At 40.4% G+C, this 22300-nt stretch overlaps 1 protein-coding gene and 2 long non-coding RNA genes across 4 annotated transcripts; 2 read left to right on the top strand and 1 right to left on the bottom strand.

The window, feature by feature from the left end:
- Positions 1-491: 491 nt before the first annotated feature.
- Positions 492-6391, top strand: LOC145432218 (uncharacterized). 2 transcript variants are annotated; one of them, XR_013912498.1, is made up of 3 exons: positions 492-2215; positions 4016-4928; positions 5013-6391. It is a non-coding gene; the product is annotated as an uncharacterized LOC145432218 (long non-coding RNA). The 2 variants fall into 2 exon arrangements; XR_013912497.1 differs by having other exon boundaries at positions 3340-4928.
- An 8039-nt stretch (positions 6392-14430) lies between these two features.
- On the top strand, positions 14431-15264 carry LOC145432113 (uncharacterized). Its single transcript, XR_013912388.1, has 2 exons — positions 14431-14545; positions 14906-15264. It is a non-coding gene; the product is annotated as an uncharacterized LOC145432113 (long non-coding RNA).
- Positions 15265-18002: 2738 nt separating this feature from the next.
- tcima (transcriptional and immune response regulator a) lies at positions 18003-19088 on the bottom strand. The gene has a single exon (XM_026187303.2). The coding sequence runs from the start codon at positions 19083-19085 to the stop codon at positions 18570-18572; it is 516 nt and encodes a 171-aa protein (XP_026043088.2). The 5' UTR covers positions 19086-19088; the 3' UTR covers positions 18003-18569.
- Positions 19089-22300: the final 3212 nt, after the last annotated feature.

Raw genomic sequence — 22300 nt, 5'->3', positions numbered from 1 at the left:
GGCATACCTGAGTGTTACTTTGAATAATTAGGAGTCTTATAAGGAAAGGACAAACTCTGCTTATCGCTCACGCCACGGAGGAAACCCGGGAAGGCAATTTCCTTCAATTTTGGTGTCAGAAGTGGGATCCTGACAGAAGGTAAATATGTGTCTTTCATATTTATATAGAGACCATATTATACCTCTCTCAGTGATCGATCCATAAAAAAAACGGGATATGCTGACGAAGTTTCACTTAGTGATCCAGAGAGATACACTGACTGACTTCCTCAGTCCCCGAATCCATAAAAAAACGGGATATGCTGACGAAGTTTCACTTAGTGATCCAGAGAGATACACTGACTGACTTCCTCAGTCCCCGAATAAAGTAAATTAACCCTTGTGTGGTGTTGGTGGACACAGGAAGTTGCCTGTTGTCTTGAATATTTTAATTTTGTTTAAAAAAATAATAATAATTAATTGTTTAATTAAACGTACGCTAAAAAGTGAGAAGTTGCTCACTTAGAAAAGTGACACAGAAAGTTGCCTGTTGTCTTAAATACTTCTCGTTAAGTGAGAAGTTGCTCACCAAAGAGTGACACAGGGAGTTGCCTGTTATCTTGAAACGTACGTTAAGAAGTGAGAAGTTGCTCACTCACAGAAAGCTAGTAAATAATTAAATTTAATTTTGTTAAAAAAAAAAAAACGAAAGAAAACTGAAAACGGGTCTCACAGACCCGATTACCATACAAGGGTTAAAAGCAGTAAATTAAAAGCAGAAAGAACACAGGAAGTTGCCTGTTGTTTTACGAGAAGTTGCTCGTTAAGCGAGAAGTTGCTCGCTAAGTGAGAGTTGCTCACACAAACAAAAAATTGCTAGCAATAAATTTAAAGTGACCTCAGCTGTGCCGCAGCGAAAATACTAACCTAAATCCTCCTAGCGTGTAAACCCCTCTGGAAATCACTGAACATGGGTCAGAATTATTCAAAGACCACAGACAGGTCCGATAAAAAAAATCTAAAGTACCTGTAAAACCAAAAATTAATAAAATACAAAATAAAGTCTCAAATAACGGCTCAGTACAACTCCCATTTCCGGTTACGTGTAACCTACGTCCACGAATCGGTGAAGACGTCCATGATCACGTATCCAGAACATGCGGGAGTGCTTATGTGACTGACTTTGTTTACAACTTAAGAAGTTCAATGCATTCTAATTTCTTTTCGGAGCCTTATCCCGAACGATTATCGCCAGAAAACAGGTCAGTAGAAATGTTGAATATCATTTGTGATAAGAAAAGTAGTCTGCTTAAAAAGTCCTGTAGAAAATATATGATAGAATGCCGCGACGTGATACATCAAATGTTACCACTATGGAAAAAGGGACCGGAACCAGGTGTAGATGCTTTAACATCAAATAAAACTAGTGCAGGCTCTAGCAAAGAAAATAAATCTACTGCGGGAAAAGCTAGTCTTCCATGCTCAGCCATTCAGCCCACAGCCCCGCCGCCTTACGAAGATGAGACCGAATTAATAGTTGCTGCAGCAGCTGCACGCAAACAATGTCAGCATTCTGATCCAACCAGCTTAAAAGACAGTGACAAAAAATCTGAATCACATGCAACGGATCTTAGCCATCTCTTTAAACAAGATCAGGAAAAACAATATATACGCCGCGAGGAAGAATTAGCAGAACATAAAAAAAAAAAGAGAAAAACTTTTGAAAGAAGAATGTGAGGAACTTATGAAAAACAATTTAGACGACTATGAAGAAAAACTTTTGCATCAGGCAGTGTCCACAATAGACACCCACATGACAAAGTCGCCGATTTCTTTAAGAATCTAAAGAAATTCCTGCTAACAATGTCCAGAGACAAAATTGACTTAAATGCAGTAACTATGTGTAAACAGAAGCCTGATGAATCTATCCTAGTATTCATAAAACGCTTTATGCACTGTTGGACAAGCTAGAGGTGCAAATTTAGCTCAGTTTTCCAGCAGCCGCAGACACCCAAAGCAAAAATGAATTTGTGTATTTAATTTAACAAAAAGGGTGAAATGTTTGCTGACACTGATAACAGCTTATGTTTTCTCTGCCCTATGTACCGACATGATGGAGAAGGAACATCCTCTGTGTCAGCTGGACCCTCAGCAGAGAATGAACTCAACATCCTTTTTGTCCGGTACTCTATGTCACACACTGTGCCAAAAAAACGTGTACAGACGCCACTAACAGGTAATCCCATGACTGGGAGCCACACTTTTGTTTCTCTCACACTGTTCAACAACATGATAACTGCTCACACAAGTGAAGGTCAAACAGTGATTTTGTCACATAACTCAGACATAGGTTATGATATAACTACACCATGTCGTCACATAGATCTAACCTACCCTATCCACTGTACTATTTCTGCAGTTACATTGCCAGCTGAATACCAGAATATGACATTGTGGTCTAAAAGTGAGAATGATATAGGATTTATTGACTGTACACTTTATCACGTACACCTATTAAAACAAAAAGCGAGTATATGTCAGGCAATGTCCCCTTTCCACGGAAAAAGCCGCAGCCCTAGATGTCATCATAGGAGATTTATTGACTACAGGAGTAATAAAGCCCACACTCCTGTCAATCCTGTGCCAAAGCCTAACAAACCTGGCGTATGGCGTTTCATACAAGACTTGAGGCAAATTAATGCAGTCAACATTCCTCTGCCACCTCTCGTTTCAGATGTTCACAGCATATTGACATGCATTGCATACACATTTTACCGTGGTGGATTTATGCTCCGCTCCTTTTTCTCAGTACCTGTGACACACAGCCGTTATTTGCATTCACACATAGAAATAAGCAGTACACTTGGACTCGTTTGCCTCAAGGCATGATAGACAGCCCTGCTGCTTTCTCAATGGTGATCCGTGCTACCCTGGACAGCTTTACTCCTCCTGAGGGCTGTACTCTGATCCACATGTGGATGACCTCCTCCTCTGTGCTGAAAGTGAAAAACTATGTCAAACTGCTACACACATGCTTATCCAGCACCTCCAAAAGACTGGCCACAAAGCATCAGCAAAGAAAATGCAGTACTGTCAGACTTCTGTTCAATATTTGGGATTCACACTGTCTCACGGAAAACGTTCCATGACTGCAGACAGGGTCAAAGCTGTGACCTCTGTCCCTCGTCCCACTACACAGGAGGAAATGTCGTCCTTCTTAGGCATGGTGAACTATTGCAGACAGTGGATACCAGACTGTTCTTTTCATGACCACATTCTGCGTGACTGTTGTAAAAAAAAGACAAGCCTCCTCGAATACTGTGGTCAACAGAAATGACTGCCTCTTTCAATGCATTACAGGGAGTGCTGACCTCCGCCACTCAAAGGTGCTGCCTGAATTGTTCAGGAATGCCGGCCTGCCTGAGGGCAGTAGCAGCTTGCTCTATCATGATAAGGGACTGCGAGAAGCTCACACTCTCACATGACACTATTCTACACACCAATCACCAGGTCACGACCATTCTAGCAAACATAACTACACAACATATGCAAATCTCACTATAAAAGCGAGCAGCACACCTGATTCGCCATGACATTTATTGATACTATTCTGTGTTCTTCTGACCGACAGGATGGCTCAGACAGGCTTGATGTTCATGACTGCATGACACGTATACAGGAATCCACAGCACCATGTCCAGATTTAGAGCAAACACCTATCTCAGACTCAGCCACGGTTTATTTGGACGGGTCCTGTTCAAGGCCGAATGACAACTCATTTCTTTGTGGCTATTCAGTGGTAACAGTGCCTGACATCATACTAGAGGCTCACTCATTACCATTTCACTCAGCACAAAAAGCAGAGCTCATGGCTTTAATACGCGCCTGTGAGCCACATTTGGATAAGCATGTGACAATTTACGCAGACAGCCGCTATGCATTTGGCGTTGTGCATGACTTTGGCACATTGTGGAGACAGAGAGGATTTAGATCTGCTGATGGAAAATAAATTGCTAAATTCTGATTTTGTTCAAAGACTTTTTCAGGCTATACAGCTACCATCGGCCGTTGCAGTTGTAAAAACGAAAGGACACAGTACAGCTGACACAGACGAAGCAACAGGTAATGCCTTAGCAGACGTGACAGCCAAGGCTGCAGCTGCATCACAGCTCCCACCTCCGCAGGAAGTATTATCTGTGCCCCTACAGCTGCCACTTGTTACACTCCCAGACTATTTAGACACAAATGTTGATTTAAAATTTATACAAGAGCAAGCCTCTGCATAGAATAATGACTGTACCTTAGATTACAGAGATGGCCTATACTAAATCTTAAGGGTTTGATTGCCCTCCCATATTCCCTGCTGCCAGTCCTTGTCCGACATTTTCACTGTGTGAGTCATGTCGGACAAAGTGGGGTAATAGGGGCAATAAAATCAAGATTTGTAATTGAGAAAACATTGCATGCAGTAAAAAGCATATTAGCAACCTGTCTAACATGTGCACGAACTAATGTAGGTAGCTCAAAAGCAAAACATCAGCATTTACCACAACCAGATTTTCCATTTCATACATTACAAATTGATTTTACACAAATGCCAGCACAAGGAAGCATCAAGTACTTACTGGTAATAGTGGATCAATTTAGTAAATGAGTAGAAGCTTATCCAACATCAAAAGAAACTGCAGAAGTAGTCTGTCAAAAGTTGAGCAATGAAATAATACCCAGATTCGGAATACCTCACCAGATTAACAGTGATAGAGGATCTTCATTCACATTAGAAGTAATTCAAAAGTGTGCTAAAACTTTAATGACCTGTGTCAAATTACTTACTCAAGTCCTGTGTGAGATTAGAATGACTCAATCTGAAGTAACCAAATTATTTCCATTTGAAATAAGACTATTTCCAAGACCATGGTCAGCTTCCAGAGGGGCACCGCTAGTAGAAGGTGATCTATATTGCATTGTCCACTGATGTTCACAACCTGGTAGAAAAACTGAATAATAACTATCAGAAAGTTTGTCTCTCTCAGCTTTTCCCCTCCACAGTTCCACCAGTGGAGACAAGGAGACGCATGTTGGAGAAGCCACTAAAACCAAGGACACTCTGGGAGGCCGCGTTTTCCAGCCCCCAGGCTTTACTGGCAGTGACGAAGAACCAGCATCCTCACAGACGGACAACCTCAGTGGATTCATGCCAGCAGGGTTAAGACCAGCCCAATCGGACCATCTCAGGCGTCGGATCAAGCAGACGACATCTCCGGCGAGCCAGCGCCCGGAACTAGAGCAAATAAACACACGGGTAGATGACATCTCCGGCGAGCCAGCGCCAGGATCCAATTTACACACACACACAATCACTGATTAAGACACGACGTCTGAAAGAACAACAACAAGGTACTCAAACATCCAGCAGGAACAGAAAGCCAAAAGTACCACATGATGTCTAACCTGATAAAGCCAGACTCATTTCATCCTGATAATGGAGAAAATGAAATGCCCATTGTCATCATACGACGCTTATTCAATGTCTCTCGAACCTGGGACCAGGCCAGAAGACGACTGAAGAACTGTCTTTTTTTATATATTTAGGTTATTTATCATATCTATCGCATTAACCTTAGGATTTTTATTTACTATTTCATATTGTAAAGTGCAACCCTGTTCACATTTCTGCAAGCCACATTTTCAATGATAACCCATATAGCTACCAGTACAGCCACTTCAATGTATTTGCAATTAGCACAAATTGATCCTGAGGATGTGCCAGATGTTACCAATGATGTTCCTGATGTGTATATTGAACATTAGGTTGTGAACTATTACATTTTATGATTTGCTTTTTATATTATGTTATTACATTTGTGATTTTTCCTTTCTATTTGAGTTATTATTTTTAAAAATAATAAAAGAGGGGAACTGTTAGGTATTTTGATACCACGGTAAGCATTTACAGGATATTGTTTTATACAGGAAAACTGTTACTCAATAAGGCCGATCTACTAGTTGTTTTTCTCTTTCTCTGTGACCCAAGAATTAATGTGAGACTTACAGGCTGGTACCTCAAGGTCGAAAACACCACAGAGATGAGACCACTTCTTTACTCCCATCCTCCCTTTTCCTTATCTCCTGGAAAAGGCTCGTTAAAGGCTAGGTGGTTTGTTTCAGAATTCACTGATGAAAGAACTCTGTATCCTATGTCTAGGAGTGTATTTTGCTGGGATGATCATAAATTGTAGCTGAACTGATAAACTACACACAGGATACTTCTTGGCTCACAAGGCAGGAAGACGTTTCCTTATTTGGTCTGTACCGGTTTGAACTGGGAAAGCTGACACACGAACCTTTTTTCATCTATATAAACTGCTGTGTATCAAATAAACCTTTGAGTCGATTGGGAAGGCAACCTAAAGCAGTCTCTGTTTTCTTGTTCTCCCAAGCTGCTCCCGAGCTCGTACTAACACGCTGAATGGCATACCTGAGTGTTACTTTGAATAATTAGGAGTCTTATAAGGAAAGGACAAACTCTGCTTATCGCTCACGCCACGGAGGAAACCCGGGAAGGCAATTTCCTTCAGTATGTGAAATTAAAAAGAACTTAAATATCAAAGGAGCCTGAGATCATAAAGAGTTGTACCCAAAAAAGAGATCAGTCAAGACACTTATATAAAGATACAAAAGTATGGTAGCTCTTGAGGAGAAATAACTGGATCTGATCTCCTTATGCTCTTGGTGGCTCAAAACATGTAGGGCTGATTCTGCCTGGGCTCTTGACCACAGCATGGGGTTCCAGCTGCAGCTGGTCTCTGAGTGCTGCACAGTGGCTGCACACTGCTCATAACATTTAGGATTTGATAAATGCAGAGCATTACCTTCAACACAGGGTATCTTAAATGACTAAAGCCAGTATGCTGGGGTTTGTGACAGTTCACTGAGTAATTGTACTGACAGCAGTGTTCAGTTAGGGCCAAAATGGTCATTTAAATAACGACATCACCATGGACAGAATTCATCCAGCATCCATGTGTTCGGGGTATAATATCAATCTGTTTTTACAGCTCCCCTGTCAGAAGGGGTCATCACAGCGGGTAGCTCCTCATGGCTGATTAAATTTCACTCCAGATGTCCTTTCTGACACAACTCCAAAAGAGCTACAGCATGTTTTCTTCTCAGATTTTCTTTCTCAGATCACGTCAAAGCAGAAAACGGCAGCAGCCTCACTAAACAAGCACGTGTATTAAGCATTTTGTGTGTATCGGTGTATTTATTCTCGCTTGGTCTCTTTTTTTCTCCTCTAGCCGGCAGTCAGCATTATAATAATCATAGTGAATGCCCCCATTAAAGACCCTCTCACCACATTCTCCTGTCTGTACAGGTCCTACTTTCATCATGTGGCTCACTGCTTTGCCAAAGCCTTCATCTTCACTGCTGTACTGAGCCGTGACAAGAGCCAGATTAAGAGACCCTCATTGCTCATCACCGCAGCCTGACATCTACCAACTGCCTCCTTCTCACGCTGATTATAAAAGTGATGTTGATTATAGGCCATGATAAACACAGCCTCTCAGAGCCTAGCAGGAGCTGAAGAACAGAACAACGGAGGGGGGGTTGTTAAATATATATTTGAGCAGCGCTTATATTGGTTGAACAACGTTGCACGCTGGTTAGGTTATTCTTCTGTGCTTAGCTGCAAACGATGAGGAGAAACTGTTTTCATTCCTGCTGCTACCACACACCCACCAAATTATGTTTAAGACTGACAACAGATAAGGTCATAGCATTTTGGGTCTTAGGAGTGTGATCCACAGTAAAGGATCTTGACTGCTACAGCCTGGATTTTGACTTGACTTGCTGACGAGTAGCAGACTTTTTATTTTTTCTATAATGATTAGATTTTAGTGTCAAAACTGATAGGGACACCTTATTTTAAGATGTACCTATATTTGTTTCCCATATGTGATAATACAGGAACAATATGCATACAAAATGTTTATTTTTCAGGGTTTTTTTTAATGTATGATGGCTCAAAAGCCAAAAAAAATGTTAACTTGATTCTCTATAATTGGAATTTAATCTGAGTTAAATTTCAGAGAATCAATGAATTTTTATCTAATTTTTTAAAGTTGTTAATCACATATTCTGTGTTATTTTCTATTTTTTTCTACTTTTAACATTTTACTTAAAAGAATTTGGTTCATGAAAATCTCTTGGTTTGAATTGCAGTAAGGCTCTTCACATTAACCCTTAACTCTTTTACAAGCGCATACATGTCATCAGTTGGGAGTGAGACACCCATCTTGCTATTGCTAAGATACACTTTGAACCACAACCACATGAGACGCTATCAGCTTTGACAAAAGCCGGTACTGTGCGATTCTCCTGAGAATGATAAACTGAACTCTATCTACTCATTACTTAAAGGAATGGAATGCAGGTTGCACACATTCAGCATCACTAATGATGCTGAATGTGTGTAGCTGGTGACACTACACATGTGTGGTGCCAATAACTAGGACCAAACAAAAAGCTTTTCTCTGACGTCGGTAAAAGTTTAAGCGACTGGAAATGAAGTAAAAAGAATGAGTGAGGTTTAGATTCCCAGGAATTTCTCCAGCAATGACAATATTAGTGAGCATAAGAAGGTGGACAGATGTTTCCGCAGAACTCCAAGGTTTAGGCCACTAGGGTGTTGTTAAAATGGGAGATTCCAGAGTAGATATAAAATGATTTATTGTAAGAACAGAGGGAGTAAATGATGCACGATGTAATACAAGTGAACAAAGACTATTGTCCACATCAAATTGCTATGATGCATGCTCTAATTAAGTGACCCCAGCAGCTGTTCAGCACATTAGCTGCTAATGCAGCCGTAAAGCCTGGATCAAAGTAGCACACCCACTACATATCCTCTCTCCGCGTGGCGTAATGTCTGACGTTGGCCTGCGGAGATAGGGATCAGCTACAGAGCAATTGAGCCTTATCAGTTTTCCTTTTCTTCATGAAGTTCCTGTTTTAGCTGATGGATGTTGAGTAAATTTGTGTGTTTGCCAGCAGCTGTTTGACTTTGCAATTGTGAAAATGAGCATTTGTCAAAGGAGCTGAGGATGTAAACAAACAGCTTTCTCTTTGTTGGTGGTCAGTCTGTATGGTATTGGTAGCATGGTCCCCACTATGACTTATGTGGAATTTTCATGGACATTTTACTTTTTTGCACTGACAGGTAGACTTGTTGAAAGTAGACTGTAGCTCCTGGGAAACAATATTTTCATGTATCTTACGTAAAATGTATCTTATTTTAAGTTGAATTTCTCATTTTGTTTCTTTATCAAAAAACGTTGATCGGACAAGAATAGGCTGGGTGTATGGAGTCGAGGAGGCCTGCAGGAGAGGAGTCTCTCCCATGTTTCCATTTTCCTTTTACACACTATCCCTTTGGTTATATTTTATATTTACTTCATATATACTGTATGAAACAGAAAATCTTTTTGAAATTTCTTAATTAAAGAGGAAACAGTGAACACATTGTCCCCTGAGATTGTTAAAAAGACTTTTCTCAAGAAGGAAAAGATGCAAATCAATGCGAATTTGGTTAAAAGGTGAAACAACACTCACCAAACATCCTCCTCCTTTTTCTCTGCAAAGTCCAAACAACTTCATTCATATCCATCTCCTTCCTTATAGACCTATAACCACTGTGGATCACGCAATGAGACATAACACCACTGGAAACATAACTTACTGACTATATAAATCCCATCTAATAATACTAGTCAGTCTGGAGGGAATATTAAGTGAACCTACCTAATGAAACAGCTGTTAAAAAAAAACTATGACACATATAATTTAAAACAACAGTTAGAGGGCTTTTACATTTTCACTTTGAACTTTAATGAACCAGGTTTTAGCTGTAAAGAATATGGTTTTCATTTACATAACAGCTGTGGATGGAAATGCAATATCACTTGCAATGTCTTCTCAAACCACATGCCAGGTTATCCTTGCCTATCTTTGCTCAGAACACTCTAGTATGAGAGTTCTCAGTCTTAATCATTTTAAATACTGGCTACACGAAAGTTTGGAGAAAAAAACATAGATTTTTCTAAAAATATGGTCAGAAATGATAAATTATGAAAGCAGCCAACAGTTGACCCTGAATCCTTCCTTAGTTATGCAGCAATAGGCCTAGACTGGTGGGGGCTTCCTATGATGCACCGAGTGTTTCTTCTGCATGCACCTTTGTCCTCTCACTGTGTGTTTCTACATCAACACTGCATTAAATCATTGGTTGTTATTATTAATCTCTGGCTCTGTTGAGTCTTTTGTTATGCCTTCCCTATCCCCACCCCCAACTGGTCATGCAGGTGTCTGCGCCTTAGTTTTAGAAAACCTTCAGGATAACTGCGGCATGCACTCACTGACCTCATATGTTTGTGGCAGCCAGTCAGCCGAGCACTTTGATCTGCATCATACTGTTGGTGTTCCACTGCGGTATCTCGTAAGCACTCTTGGGACACTCATGGGGATGCTATCAGTGGCAGATTGCACTTGACCAGCAGCGATAATGCCCATTAATTACATGGTGCTGTGAATTTATTGTACTTCCTGTAAATATGCGAGGAGCCTAGTTGTGGTATTCCCCTGCATGCAGTTACATACACAATATAATTCCTCTGCATCTATGATAAGAAATTAAATAATATGGATGACTGGAAACACATTATAAAATCAGTCCATGTTCCCTGTCTGCGCTTGATGATAAAGATGATGAACCAGCACAAGTGCCATATAAAATGGACTTTACAACCAGGTCAAAGGGGGAATCCCATTATTCTGCTGGCTATCAACAATTTCAAGTTGGGCATGTTTGTGTGCTGACACAGTGGATATTACAGCCTAGCATGGTTATAGAAATGTACAAGCTGATGTCAACACCCCAAAATATGTTGTCAAATTCACAGATTAAACAAAGAATTACTATATAAATAGGAGTAGAAGTCGGCTATTGTTTCCAGGCCTGAGCTTCCTCCTCCTCTGGGCCACAGATCAGCTGCACCTGCAGGGTAAGAGACAGGAGGAGAGGGGTGGAGGTGTTAGATGACAGGCGATGGGTGTTGCCAAACTGAAAAGGACAAAGGGAGTGGGGAGCAGAACAATAGTGAGGCCTTGTGATTGAACTGGATCGAGACAGCATGTCTGCGGTGCCGCCGGCCATCCAGCCCAAGAAGGAGCCTCCAGCGCCACACAGGAAAGAGCTTTCTCTAGAGCCGCCTGAGACACACAGACACACACAAAGACTTACACAACATGCAACCACACACTGATACAAACATGAACAATAGAGGCCCCCCATCCTGACCCAGACCTGGACTTGACTTTGCTGTAACTCCAGGGAATCATCTCATGTAAACTCAAAGAACAGATTGTCGTATTGAGGGGGGGTGGCGGAGTTACAAAGGCAGAGGTTACTGAAGGGTGGAACATTTATTTCGTGGAAGATTCAGCTTTTTATTTTACTCACTGTGTGCTTACACAGCACTAACTCTCCAAGCTGGACTGATTGTTTCCAGAAAAAGCCGGTTTCCGTCATGTATCTCATGTTCAAATAAAGCAACATTTGCAACAAGATACTGCACTGTTTGCACAGTGACCTCCACTTGGTATTCATTATAAACACGCTGTCAGCTAACAAATGTGTTTTGTTACAGATTTGTGCCACACAGTGATTTGTATCATAGCAAATGAAGAGAACAAGACTGAAAGGCTTATTTTCTGGCAAATCACTCCTAATTCCAATTACTCTGTTTTCTTGACATCAGTATGTTCAAAGCAAAAAATGAAATTGGACAGTTTATTGTATTCAAAATGTTCTCGGTTCTCTCAGTGTTTCCATTCTACTAAAGAAATTTTGAAGAGCTTTCCATTTTGATTTCAAAGCTGGCCATTAAACAGACATTTGACAACCCTTTGAAGAAGATGCCAAAAACTGTTTGATTGTATACTACCAGACTCAGGCTTTGTCACTCGGTGGGTGGAAGCCCAGGGTTTCATCTGTACAGACTGGGGAATCAACAGTGTTGAAATTCTGAAGGTTGTTACAAACATAACAGTTTATTTAACCTCAGCAACATCAAGCACAATCAAGGAGTGAAAGAATAAATTCTTTCCCCTGGAAACTCATCGTGTTCTCTCAAGCACGCCACATGGAAACTCAACAACAGCACTTCTGCCATATATGGTCATATTTTTCTGTTCACCACATTGGGGCCATCATCGGCATCCATTTAATGTTTGTCAAATTGACCAGAAGCCACAGTGACAGGAAGGATCTCTGCTGCAAAGCGCTATGTGATTGGGAATCAACATTATGGTCTGAATGTTTTGTTTCGGGTGGAAATGCACCATCACGGTGTCTGCGTGGTCCCGCTGTGCGTGCCATCCCATTGGCAGGATTCACTTTCCACGCAGATCGCTGACGCAAAGCATGTTTCAGTGTTGATGTGAGGCTGTGGCACGATGTGCACCATGCACAATGTACAATGCAACAACTCGTCCAAAAACAACAAAGAGGTCTCACAAACTGCGCAGCTCTACTCCCGAGTGGATGACATCTACGCAGAGACAATCACAGACCACAAATGTGCCAAATTCCAGAAATCTTTGCTTGATGGTGAGGAATGTGTTTCATTTTCAGTATGTCTCTCTTGTGTTCCCATTATGAGCTAATCCGGATGATGCCAGCATACACAGGGCCCCCGTAGGAAATGCTTTGAGTCAGGCAACCCAGCTCATCAAGGAAAACTGTCGGACAGTCGGTTCCTATTCTTTTCCTTCATTCTTCTTCTTTTCACACATCTGAGCCTCTTCCTGGATGTATCTTACATCACTGTGACCTGCTGACCTGTGCTTTGTCCTTAATGGCCAATCAACAGCCGCTTTTGATGAGTGAGGCAGAAAATAGGGCAGTGCATCAACAACAAAGAGTCCTCTGTGTTGGTCAATGTTAATAGAAGAATTAGGGATACCAAATCCATAGCAGGCTGTTTTTATTTCAAAATGATGACTGGAACCATGGATATGTTGGAATGTAGAATTGATGTATAAGTGGAATAAAAGTTAAAAAGAGCAAAAATTCTTTAGGAAACTCATTGAGGCCTTGGAATCCATGTGAAGTCAGCTAATTTTGACATATATTCCTATATAAGTGGACTTTTTGTTGAAACCAGGCAACTGGTCACTGGAAGGATGGAACTTGTCATAGTCAAGGTGTTAAAAAAATCACTTGCCTTTTTATTGTTTTATTTTAAACAATAAAAGATGAATCAAATGGACCATTACGGCAAGGCTGGGATGGTCAACTTGGTAAAGTAAATCCGTTGGGCATCTTTCCTCGCCTTTAGACAATAATTCTGATGGCAAAAAAACCAAACTGGACAGGCAAAAAAAAATAAAAAATCACTTGCCTAAGTAAACAAATGTATTTATTTTCATCCTCTGAATGAGTGCCTAACTGATATAGACACTGCCAACAAAAATCATCACAGGTCAGGTCAAAATGTAACATTTCACAAAAGCCTTTTTTTCACATAAAAGATTTCTCGGCCTCTGCTAAGCTAAATATTGAGATGATCATGCTCAACAATGAGGCTAAAAATTAAAATAATAGCCATTGGGCTAAAGCACTGCTTGTCAGTGCAGACATTCATCTGCAGCCATTCAAATGTTGAATGTCTGTATGAATTTTTCTATCAACGGTCAAATTGTTGTGGGTATTCCTGCCTAAAACACCGAGGCATACTAATGGCCCAGCAGTGCATTTTCAAATTTAAACCAAACCCATTTTAAGCAGAAACTGATTCTTAACTCTAACTTCCTTCTAATTGTAACATTGGGCCTAACTGCCATTTATATCTCATGATGAAATTCCCTGAAAGTGATGAGACACTAGGAAGTATCCGTGTGTGATGATGAATTACAGACACATTACATTAATAAATAAATTTCCTAAGAACTTGCGGCAGGTGCTTGCACATGTCTTGCAGTAATCCTCACTATTGTTTCTAAACATCTTCTTAAAATAACATTATAACCAGATATATAATCATTTTAAATGCTGTCTTCTGTTGCATTTCTTTGAAAAGCTCCAGCCTCTTGGTTGATGTTAAAAGAAAAAACAATCTAAATTTAGAATCAGCAGATGCCTTTTGTTAATGTGAAACGGGCCAAGTATCACAGCCCTCCGCAGTTCATCAAACAAAACGTCGACTTAGATCGAGGGCCACTGATTTTATGGCTTCATCTTCCAGCTAAACGCTGAGTAATCCTAAGCCTGTGCACAGCTCATGCTTAGTTCCTCATCACAGACTTTGGTTGGAACCGGTCTGCGCTGGAATCAAGTTGACTGCCACTCCCTGCACTATAATCACTAATCTTGCACTGCTCTGTTTCGCTTCCCTCTTTCTCAGTCTTTATCTAAAACCCAAAGGCTGTGTTTACAGCATACTTACATTCAGCACTGAAGAGTGGGCCAAATCTTGTTGTGGCTGCCCAAACAAGGAGAACTGGTGCAGTAAGTCTTTCTTTTTGTTAGGCAAAATGATTTAGTTGACCTCATGTGGTCATGCAGCTTTACATTAATACAGATTCCCAAAGGCCAGAAACCATAACTGCTCTAAAGCTGAATCACCATCATATATATGTGTGTGTGTGTGTGTGCGTGTGTGTGTGTGTGTGTGTGTGTGTGTGTGTGTGTGTGTGTGTGTGTGTGTGTGTGTGTGTGTGTTTGATTCATTCAGGCACCTTTCACAACTATTGTTATATTATGATTTATATTGCTATGTTTTATTATTGTATCCCTGACCCTTCGCCACTCACACCTCCACCCTGTATCTTCCTCCCTCTCTCCCTCATTGTGGTTACTGTCCTCTAGGCTCAAATGCTGTCTGCCACAGTGTCTGTTGACATCAAAGCACTGGCCATTTCTAAAGCCTATGAAAGGCAGGAAGAGGGTGGGAGACAACAGGCCTGTGTTCAATCCCGCACACCTCTGCCAACACAGCAAAGACAGCCAAGACAACTGCCTTGAATATTTAGCTTTCTTTTCCTTAACAATTGAACAGCCATAAAAAGGAAAAAAGGGGTGGCAAAGAGCTGCCTGCAGTGAGATACATGATATAAACAAAAGGAACAGCTGTGAGATAAAAGAGTAAAAAATAAATGGCATGATTTGCAACCTGTAATAAAGTCATAAATTCACCTGAACAATAAACAAACAAACATACCACTTAAGAATATTTATTTTGAAATATTTATTGCCTATTGAGAAATATATATATTCACAGTCACATGAAAAGACAGGAGCTACTGGACGTTCAACCTTAAACTACTGAAGTTAGCCTAGCATAGCATATAGGCACTTTAACAAAGGAGCCTGATTCCATTCAAAATCATTAAAATACACTGAAAGTGAGCTCTAAAGTATAACTGACTCTTTATATTTTCTTTATTTAAGCCATTAGAAATGTCATGTTGTACTTTAGCAGATTAGCAAGCCTATGGCGCTAATAAGTCTTCTAAGCTAAACTAACTTGCTAGCTGGAGACTTAGCAAACAGATATTAAACAGGATACATTACAGTTTCTTTTTTTTTTTAAAAACGAATAGTTGTATATTCAAAAATGATTATTTAGCTTATGAGCTTTTATAAAGTTAGATAAACCTTGAATACTAAACTTTTTTTAGCCACTTTAGGCTTGGAGGACAAGTTAAACTGTGAGCACTGATATCTCCCATTATGTTAATATATAAGTGTGTTAATATATGAATAGTTGTGGTTCTTGATAAACACTAATTATTTTCCATCTCACCTGATGCTCCTCTGTACTCACCGGCAAGCTGCTAAGTGTTTCTCTCTGCTCTCTGGTCCTTGGCAGATATTGCAAACTGGGTTTTTCCAGCGTTTTTGTTGAAAACAGTTGCCTGCTGCGTCCAAAACTGACACTATGAGAACGGAGAGTGAACCAAAATATTATGTTGGGGCTCGACCAGCTGAACAATGAGCTGAAATCCACTGTAAACCTCCATAAAGCTGCAGTTTAAGCAATAATTCTCAGCAGGTTTCTCACTACAAGCGGTTAGTTATGTAATGCTACTTTGCTTCATGATGATACAATATCATTATTAAAAACATTAGCTGTGGAAACTTTAAATTAAGTTCACTGCCAAATAAATTAATGTCTACAACATTTTCACTCAATCAAGGTTATTTTAGTAAATTAAAAGTAAACTAAAAGTTAAAACTACATGTTTTTTAAAAATCAGTTAAATAAAATAAAACAGAAACAAAAACTAGACTAAAACACATGTGAGATGACTGAGTAAACTTGGAAAACTAACTAAAATAAAATTTAAAATATCTAAAGGAAATATCCTCAGTTTTAGTATATTTTAGTTTGGTTTAGTTATAGATTTATTTAGAGCTTGCCCTTTGAGTCAGCTGCTTATAAAATTATGTTTATTTTGTTTATTATAGTACAGGTACTGATTTTGCTAAGACTTGTCTTTGACATATGCTCTTTGTACAATAATAATTAATAAAACTAAAAACTAACACTGAAAATGATCAAAACTAAACCAAAATAAACATTTTCCAACAAGAAAAACTAATCTGAAAGAAGAGAATCCTCTCTTTAAACCAAATAAAAACAAAGAGTCAAAATGAATGAATGGATTGAACAAGGGATTAGAAAATACAAAACTATAATAACTCTGATCAGTATCATTAGTTTTATTGACTTAAGCAGTCAAATTAAAAAACTTTATGTACTTCAATTTCATGTTTTTATTGTACAGATTAATATGATTACATTTTTTCAACATTTCTGTATTATCATTACAAGCTGCAAAGGAGTCATTTTAAAGCACTCCTTTTTCCACCATCACAGGTGATTTCTCACCTGAGAGCTCCACACCTTACAGTGACTGATACTGACATTTCCCTTAACTGTAAGCACATGCAAGAAGCGCCTGCAGCTAAGATGTCGTCATGAAAAACAACCCAGAGAACTGGTTTGAGCCGGTAGAGTGACTATCAGAGCAGGGAGATTAGCAGGCAGAGTGATCTGTGTGTCTGCAGCTAAGCCTACATACACGGCCTACCATAGACCACAGACATAAAAACCATCAAAAATGATTTGAAATTTGGATGTTAATGGAGTGGGTGATTGTCTTAATAAAGGGCCCATTTATGGTTAACTTGAAGATAAAGAATCAGAGGGTGAGGAGTCAAACCCTCAACTCATCTAAACCCTCTAATGCTACTTAGACAAGCTCTTATCTAGAAGCCTTGCATGATTAAATAGAGTCCAGTGTAAAATACACTGTGTGGAGAAAGCTGCTCACCTCCCTACCCTCCCATCCTAGCCTGAGCCAAACTGGTTTACACCGGTCTGGTAAAGAGCTGTGAGGGAAACCCAGTGAAGGTTAACCACATCCTCTCGTGAGTAACTCTATCCTCTTTGAATGCCCTCTGCTGTGTCACAGTGAAGAACATTAGAGGTAGAAATGTGCTGATAGTGTCTTTTTTGGTTGTTTTGTTTGCTCACTAAGAAATAAACCCTATCCTAGATTACATGACTCAACTCTACACACAAGCTGTTACACTACTCTGTGATCTATCCACCTGCACTTAACGTCAAAGACAAAGGTCATTTACATCATTATTTACCCATTTCTATGGTAACTTGAATTGTGTCTGACATGAGGGTTTTCCCTGTGTGTGACTAACACTGAGCACATAGGTCAAGCTCTGAGTGTGATGTCATTTTTTTTAAAAAGCTAAAAGTATTTCATGTATACTCGAGACTATTTTGTAACACTTAAAATGCCCCGTGTATACTCTAATGCAGTATAACAGTGTTAAGCCCACAAATCTAATGTGCCACAAATGTTGACCTGATGTGCCCTGATTGGTGGTTACCAAAGACCATGTCTGACACGTGTAAGAAAGATGAACAAGGATTCAGTTATAGTATACAACAAAATAATTTATTTTATAAAATTACAAACAAAAGGAACTTTTCATAAATGCAGTTCATTGTGCTGAGACATGTTGGTGACAATAACACATTGGCCACTAATAACTTGTAGTCGTACAACAAAGTAAAGCTGAGGGACAAGGCATGTGTTCAGGATAGGCATTCATACAGGCAGGTTCCAGGTCACCATGAAGTCTCACATTGCAGCTGTGCGCCATCATCAGCACAGCGATTTGCATCAGTACAGTCACGCACCCACAAGAGTGCATCAGTAAATTCAAGTCTGCATGAAGACTTAAATGTATTCCCTTCATATTCCCACTTAGTTCATGTCGCTCCAGCCCGCTCCGGGCAGGACTCCGCGCTGTCCCCTCCGTCCATGAGGCGACAGCCGCCGCACGCCGCCGGCTGAGCTTTCCTTTTTCCTTCGGCACCTGACGCTCGTCTCCAGGCGACAGGTGAGCCACAGCCCAGACACACCGGGAGTGTTCTCAACATTCGGCTCACACACGAGCCGACACACAGAGAGACAAAGGCGGTGAAACTGCTAAAACACAGTCAGCGCAGTTTGAACATCTGCCGCACCATCCCCGCAATCTGCAGGAACTTGTCCTTCTTTCGCTGCTTCAGAGCCATCAGTGCCCGGGCCGTCTCCTCCGGATCCTGCGTGTAGGAGAATATGCTCCTCACTCTCTCCTCCGCCTTCATGTCGCCCGTTTTCTGGAAAAGCCTCATCAGCGCGTCCTGGTTGACGTTCTCGAAAATGTTGGCCACGGCTTTCTTGCGGTGCGCCGTGTCGAACTTGTTGCCGTGGACGGATGGGCTGACCCGGCGGCATTCAGAGGATGCGTAGGAAGACATCTTAGCTTTTTGTGTCTGTAGAGTATAGTTTCTCCGCTCCAGCTGTGGCCCTCCAACTCGGTAAGGGGGAGTTGTTCGGTGCGCACTGTTTCTGTGGAGCGGCTCAGGCTTGAACGTTAGGCTGGGTGAGTGCCGTTGAGCATGAGCGGTAGGATATTTATGGAGGCAGTGTGGGGTGTGAGTTTGCCGGGACGCACTCCCAGCCGGTGACATCAGTAGTTGTGAAGCAAACAGACGCACCGCCCCTCCGAGCCCAACGTATTAGAGAGTCCCTAACCACTCCACACACACACACACACACACACACACACACACACACACACACACACACACACACACACACACACACACACACACAGGGAGAAGCCTGATGAAACCATTGTGCGCTTTATCTGTAAGGCCTGTTGATTACAGTAACTTAACTGCTTAACAGAAATGCTCTGTTATGAAAACTGAATTCTGTGTGCCACGATAACTGACAAGGGTCTCCTTAAAGAAATCAAAAGATTCTGAAGAATTCATTCGCGTTGGTATTTCTCCATCGACACAACTTTGTGCTGAACATTGGGGGCGTCAAGATCTCTGTCTAAATCAATCTGGGTAAATTCCTAGATGATTAAACATGCAACTATTTTGCTGGTAATAACTGAAACGAGTAAAGAAAATCAACAGCCTATTTATGCAAGATAATTCATAATTTTATTGCGGGGGTTATATTGGTTGGGTCTAATTATTGCGGGGGTCATAACCCCCCTAACCCACCCGTGTATTTCTCATCTCTCTGTGCTATACTGCTAGTGCACGTGATGTGGATGGATCTGTTCTCTCTGTGTCTCCGTGATACTGCCAAAGGTTGTTTACAAAAGGAATTCATTTCATAAAAGCAATCTGAATGAGGGATGCTCGCCTCTTCTTCAAGAGTCTTATTAGTTTATTTTAGTTGACACAACCTCTGCTCATTACATTTTTTAAAACATCAGAATCTCCATTGTTAGAGGAAATGGCAGGAATGTGGGTATCAGATTCTTTCTTTTGCTTGAGGGCAAACATAAATAGCAATGGGGAAGTAATTCTGGACTAATGAGTGGCTGCTCATTATGACGTTACCCTACTTGAGGGGACACCAAGAAAATTCTGAATGACTCCTTCTTTAAATTTGGATCAGTATAATACAGAAAGGTCTCCAGTTGGCTCATTTTTATTACTTACTTTGATAGACAGACAGACAGACAGACAGACAGACAGACAGACAGACAGAAAGAAAGAAAGGAAGAAACAAAAATAAGTCACCAATCAACAAAAGAAAACACAAATATATATCTTAGCACTAATGTAGGACGCAAATACAACAATAACCATCTGTCTTAGTGCATGAGTCATTTGTTTCTGTAAATTTGTTGGCCCAGCTGGCCGCTAGGTAAAAGTGGGCATAACAGGAATGGATTAATTAGAACTGTTAGCTTGCTTTCTAACACAGAGAGAATGTGTTCAGCGTGAGTGTTCGTTTCCTCGTGCTGTGTATAGTGTTGTGATGTGACTGTCGTCTGGCTGAAATAAGTCTCTGTTAGATTTAAACTGTTTGCAAAAAACCCCACACAGACACACTTTTTTTAAGTGCTATTTTTGAAAGCAAACTTTACTCCAATTAACTAAAAATGGGTTTTCACTAGTTCCAAAAACTGCAACAGCAGATTGTATCTTCCTTTTCCAGTTAGCAGTGTGCTTACATTTTGGACTTGACATGAGAGGGTTGTTGAGCTCTGTTTATGCCTGGAGGTGACTGGAGGCCAACGCAGCCCGGCTGAGTTGCGCTGATAAGGCTGTGAGGCGTTCCCCTACTTGAAACTCTCGTTATAAACACACAGCAAGTGTCATAGCAGCCGGTGTTTTTATGCTGAAAAACTGACATTTGCCCTAAAATGTCCCCTCAACATGGCGCCTTATATGGAAAAACACATTCGGGTATAAGTGACTCAGGAAGTGTGTGTTTTCTTGCGGAATAAAGCTTATGCATGGTATGGCTGGCATGTGGCACTGACATTGTTTGCTGATTTTGAACAATAAGCCAGAAATGCTTGTCTGGAGCTGGCACAGAGACAGAGAATAGCTGCACTCACCCTGGAAAAACATGGAACTGGAAATGACATATTTATGGCCCCAAAGCTGTCCCAGAGGCGCGACAGATAAGGAATGCACAATAAGGTTTCAGCAGTTAGACGGAAACTGGAGCCTTGTGCTGCTGACCCTGCTCTCCTGTCCACCCCGAGCATTCACGTTTTATCATAACAAAAGATTCACTAAATTTAACCAAGTATAAAGCATTTTTTTCTTCTTCGTTTTTTCAGATGTTGTCTACGGAGAGCTGTTCTCAGGAGACAGCAGTTTCACTCCCTTGTATTTTGCTCATTTAAGATTTGGCTTGAAGTGCATAATTAGACTCTGAAACATCCCTCAAACAGACTGGAGGTCACAGACAGGGCACTTCATTGCACGTTAAGATTTGCAGTCGCTCTGAAGTCCTTGCAATTATGTAACAGAGTTAGTGATCAGTCTTATCTATTGGACCACTTTTACTGTGTTTCACCCTTATCTTTGTTTATGGTTGTTTTATAATATAGTTATTATAATATGATAATTCCTGTCTCTGGAAGAGCTTCCAGATTTATTGGACTGTCCTATTTTGGCACGAGCTGTCTGGCGTTACCAAAGAACATTTACACAAACTTCAGTTTTGAAATGCTCCAGACTCCTGCAATATTTTATAACCATAGTTTGGGATGCAAAATGAAGGTTACATAATGCAGCAGGTAGCCTTGCATTAATTGCTTTATAGTCTATGCTACTTATGCAGATAATTATTGAGTCTATCTAAGCAAGACTGCTACTTAAATAGCACTGTTCTACACATCTGAGAACGTAAAGCACTTTATACAAGTATCATTCATGCAATCACATACACATTCCTACAGTTATCTATGTCTAGCCACTTTCTAACATGTGCACACGCAAACACAAATATCGTCTCCAATGGATGTACTGGGGGTGACTTCAGGTTCAGTATCTTACCCAAGGATACTTTAGACTGAAGGAGTCGAATCACTGACCTTACTAACCTTGTAATTATTGCACAACAACTTACTAGTGTGAGACACAAACTAGTTTGTGTATTTATTACAGAAGCAGGTCTTAAAAATATATTTTTTGCATTTTCCCAAACACAGTAAAAAAAATATGAACAGAATTTGCAGAAAATCTGCAAATGAAAATATAATAATGCATGCAATAGGTGCTTTATCTACAGGTATACTATTTAAAGAATTAAAAATGGAAAAACAGAGAAAGCTCAGCCATGATAATTACAGCTTAGATCCTAATGTTTTTTTGACTTCCTTCTATGATTCTGGATTTAAAGGACCTGTGCAAGTCTT

The sequence above is a fragment of the Astatotilapia calliptera genome, chromosome 12 (genome assembly GCF_964374335.1).
Source record: "Astatotilapia calliptera chromosome 12, fAstCal68.1, whole genome shotgun sequence".
NCBI classification, from domain to species: domain Eukaryota; kingdom Metazoa; phylum Chordata; class Actinopteri; order Cichliformes; family Cichlidae; genus Astatotilapia; species Astatotilapia calliptera.
Note: the sequence above shows the minus strand (reverse complement) of the source record. Positions and strands in the feature narration are given on the sequence as shown.

Coding starts and splice junctions, on each gene's coding strand:
- tcima (XM_026187303.2), bottom strand. CDS start 19,085: ATGTCACCGGCTGGGAGTGCGTCCCGGCAAACTCACACCCCACACTGC.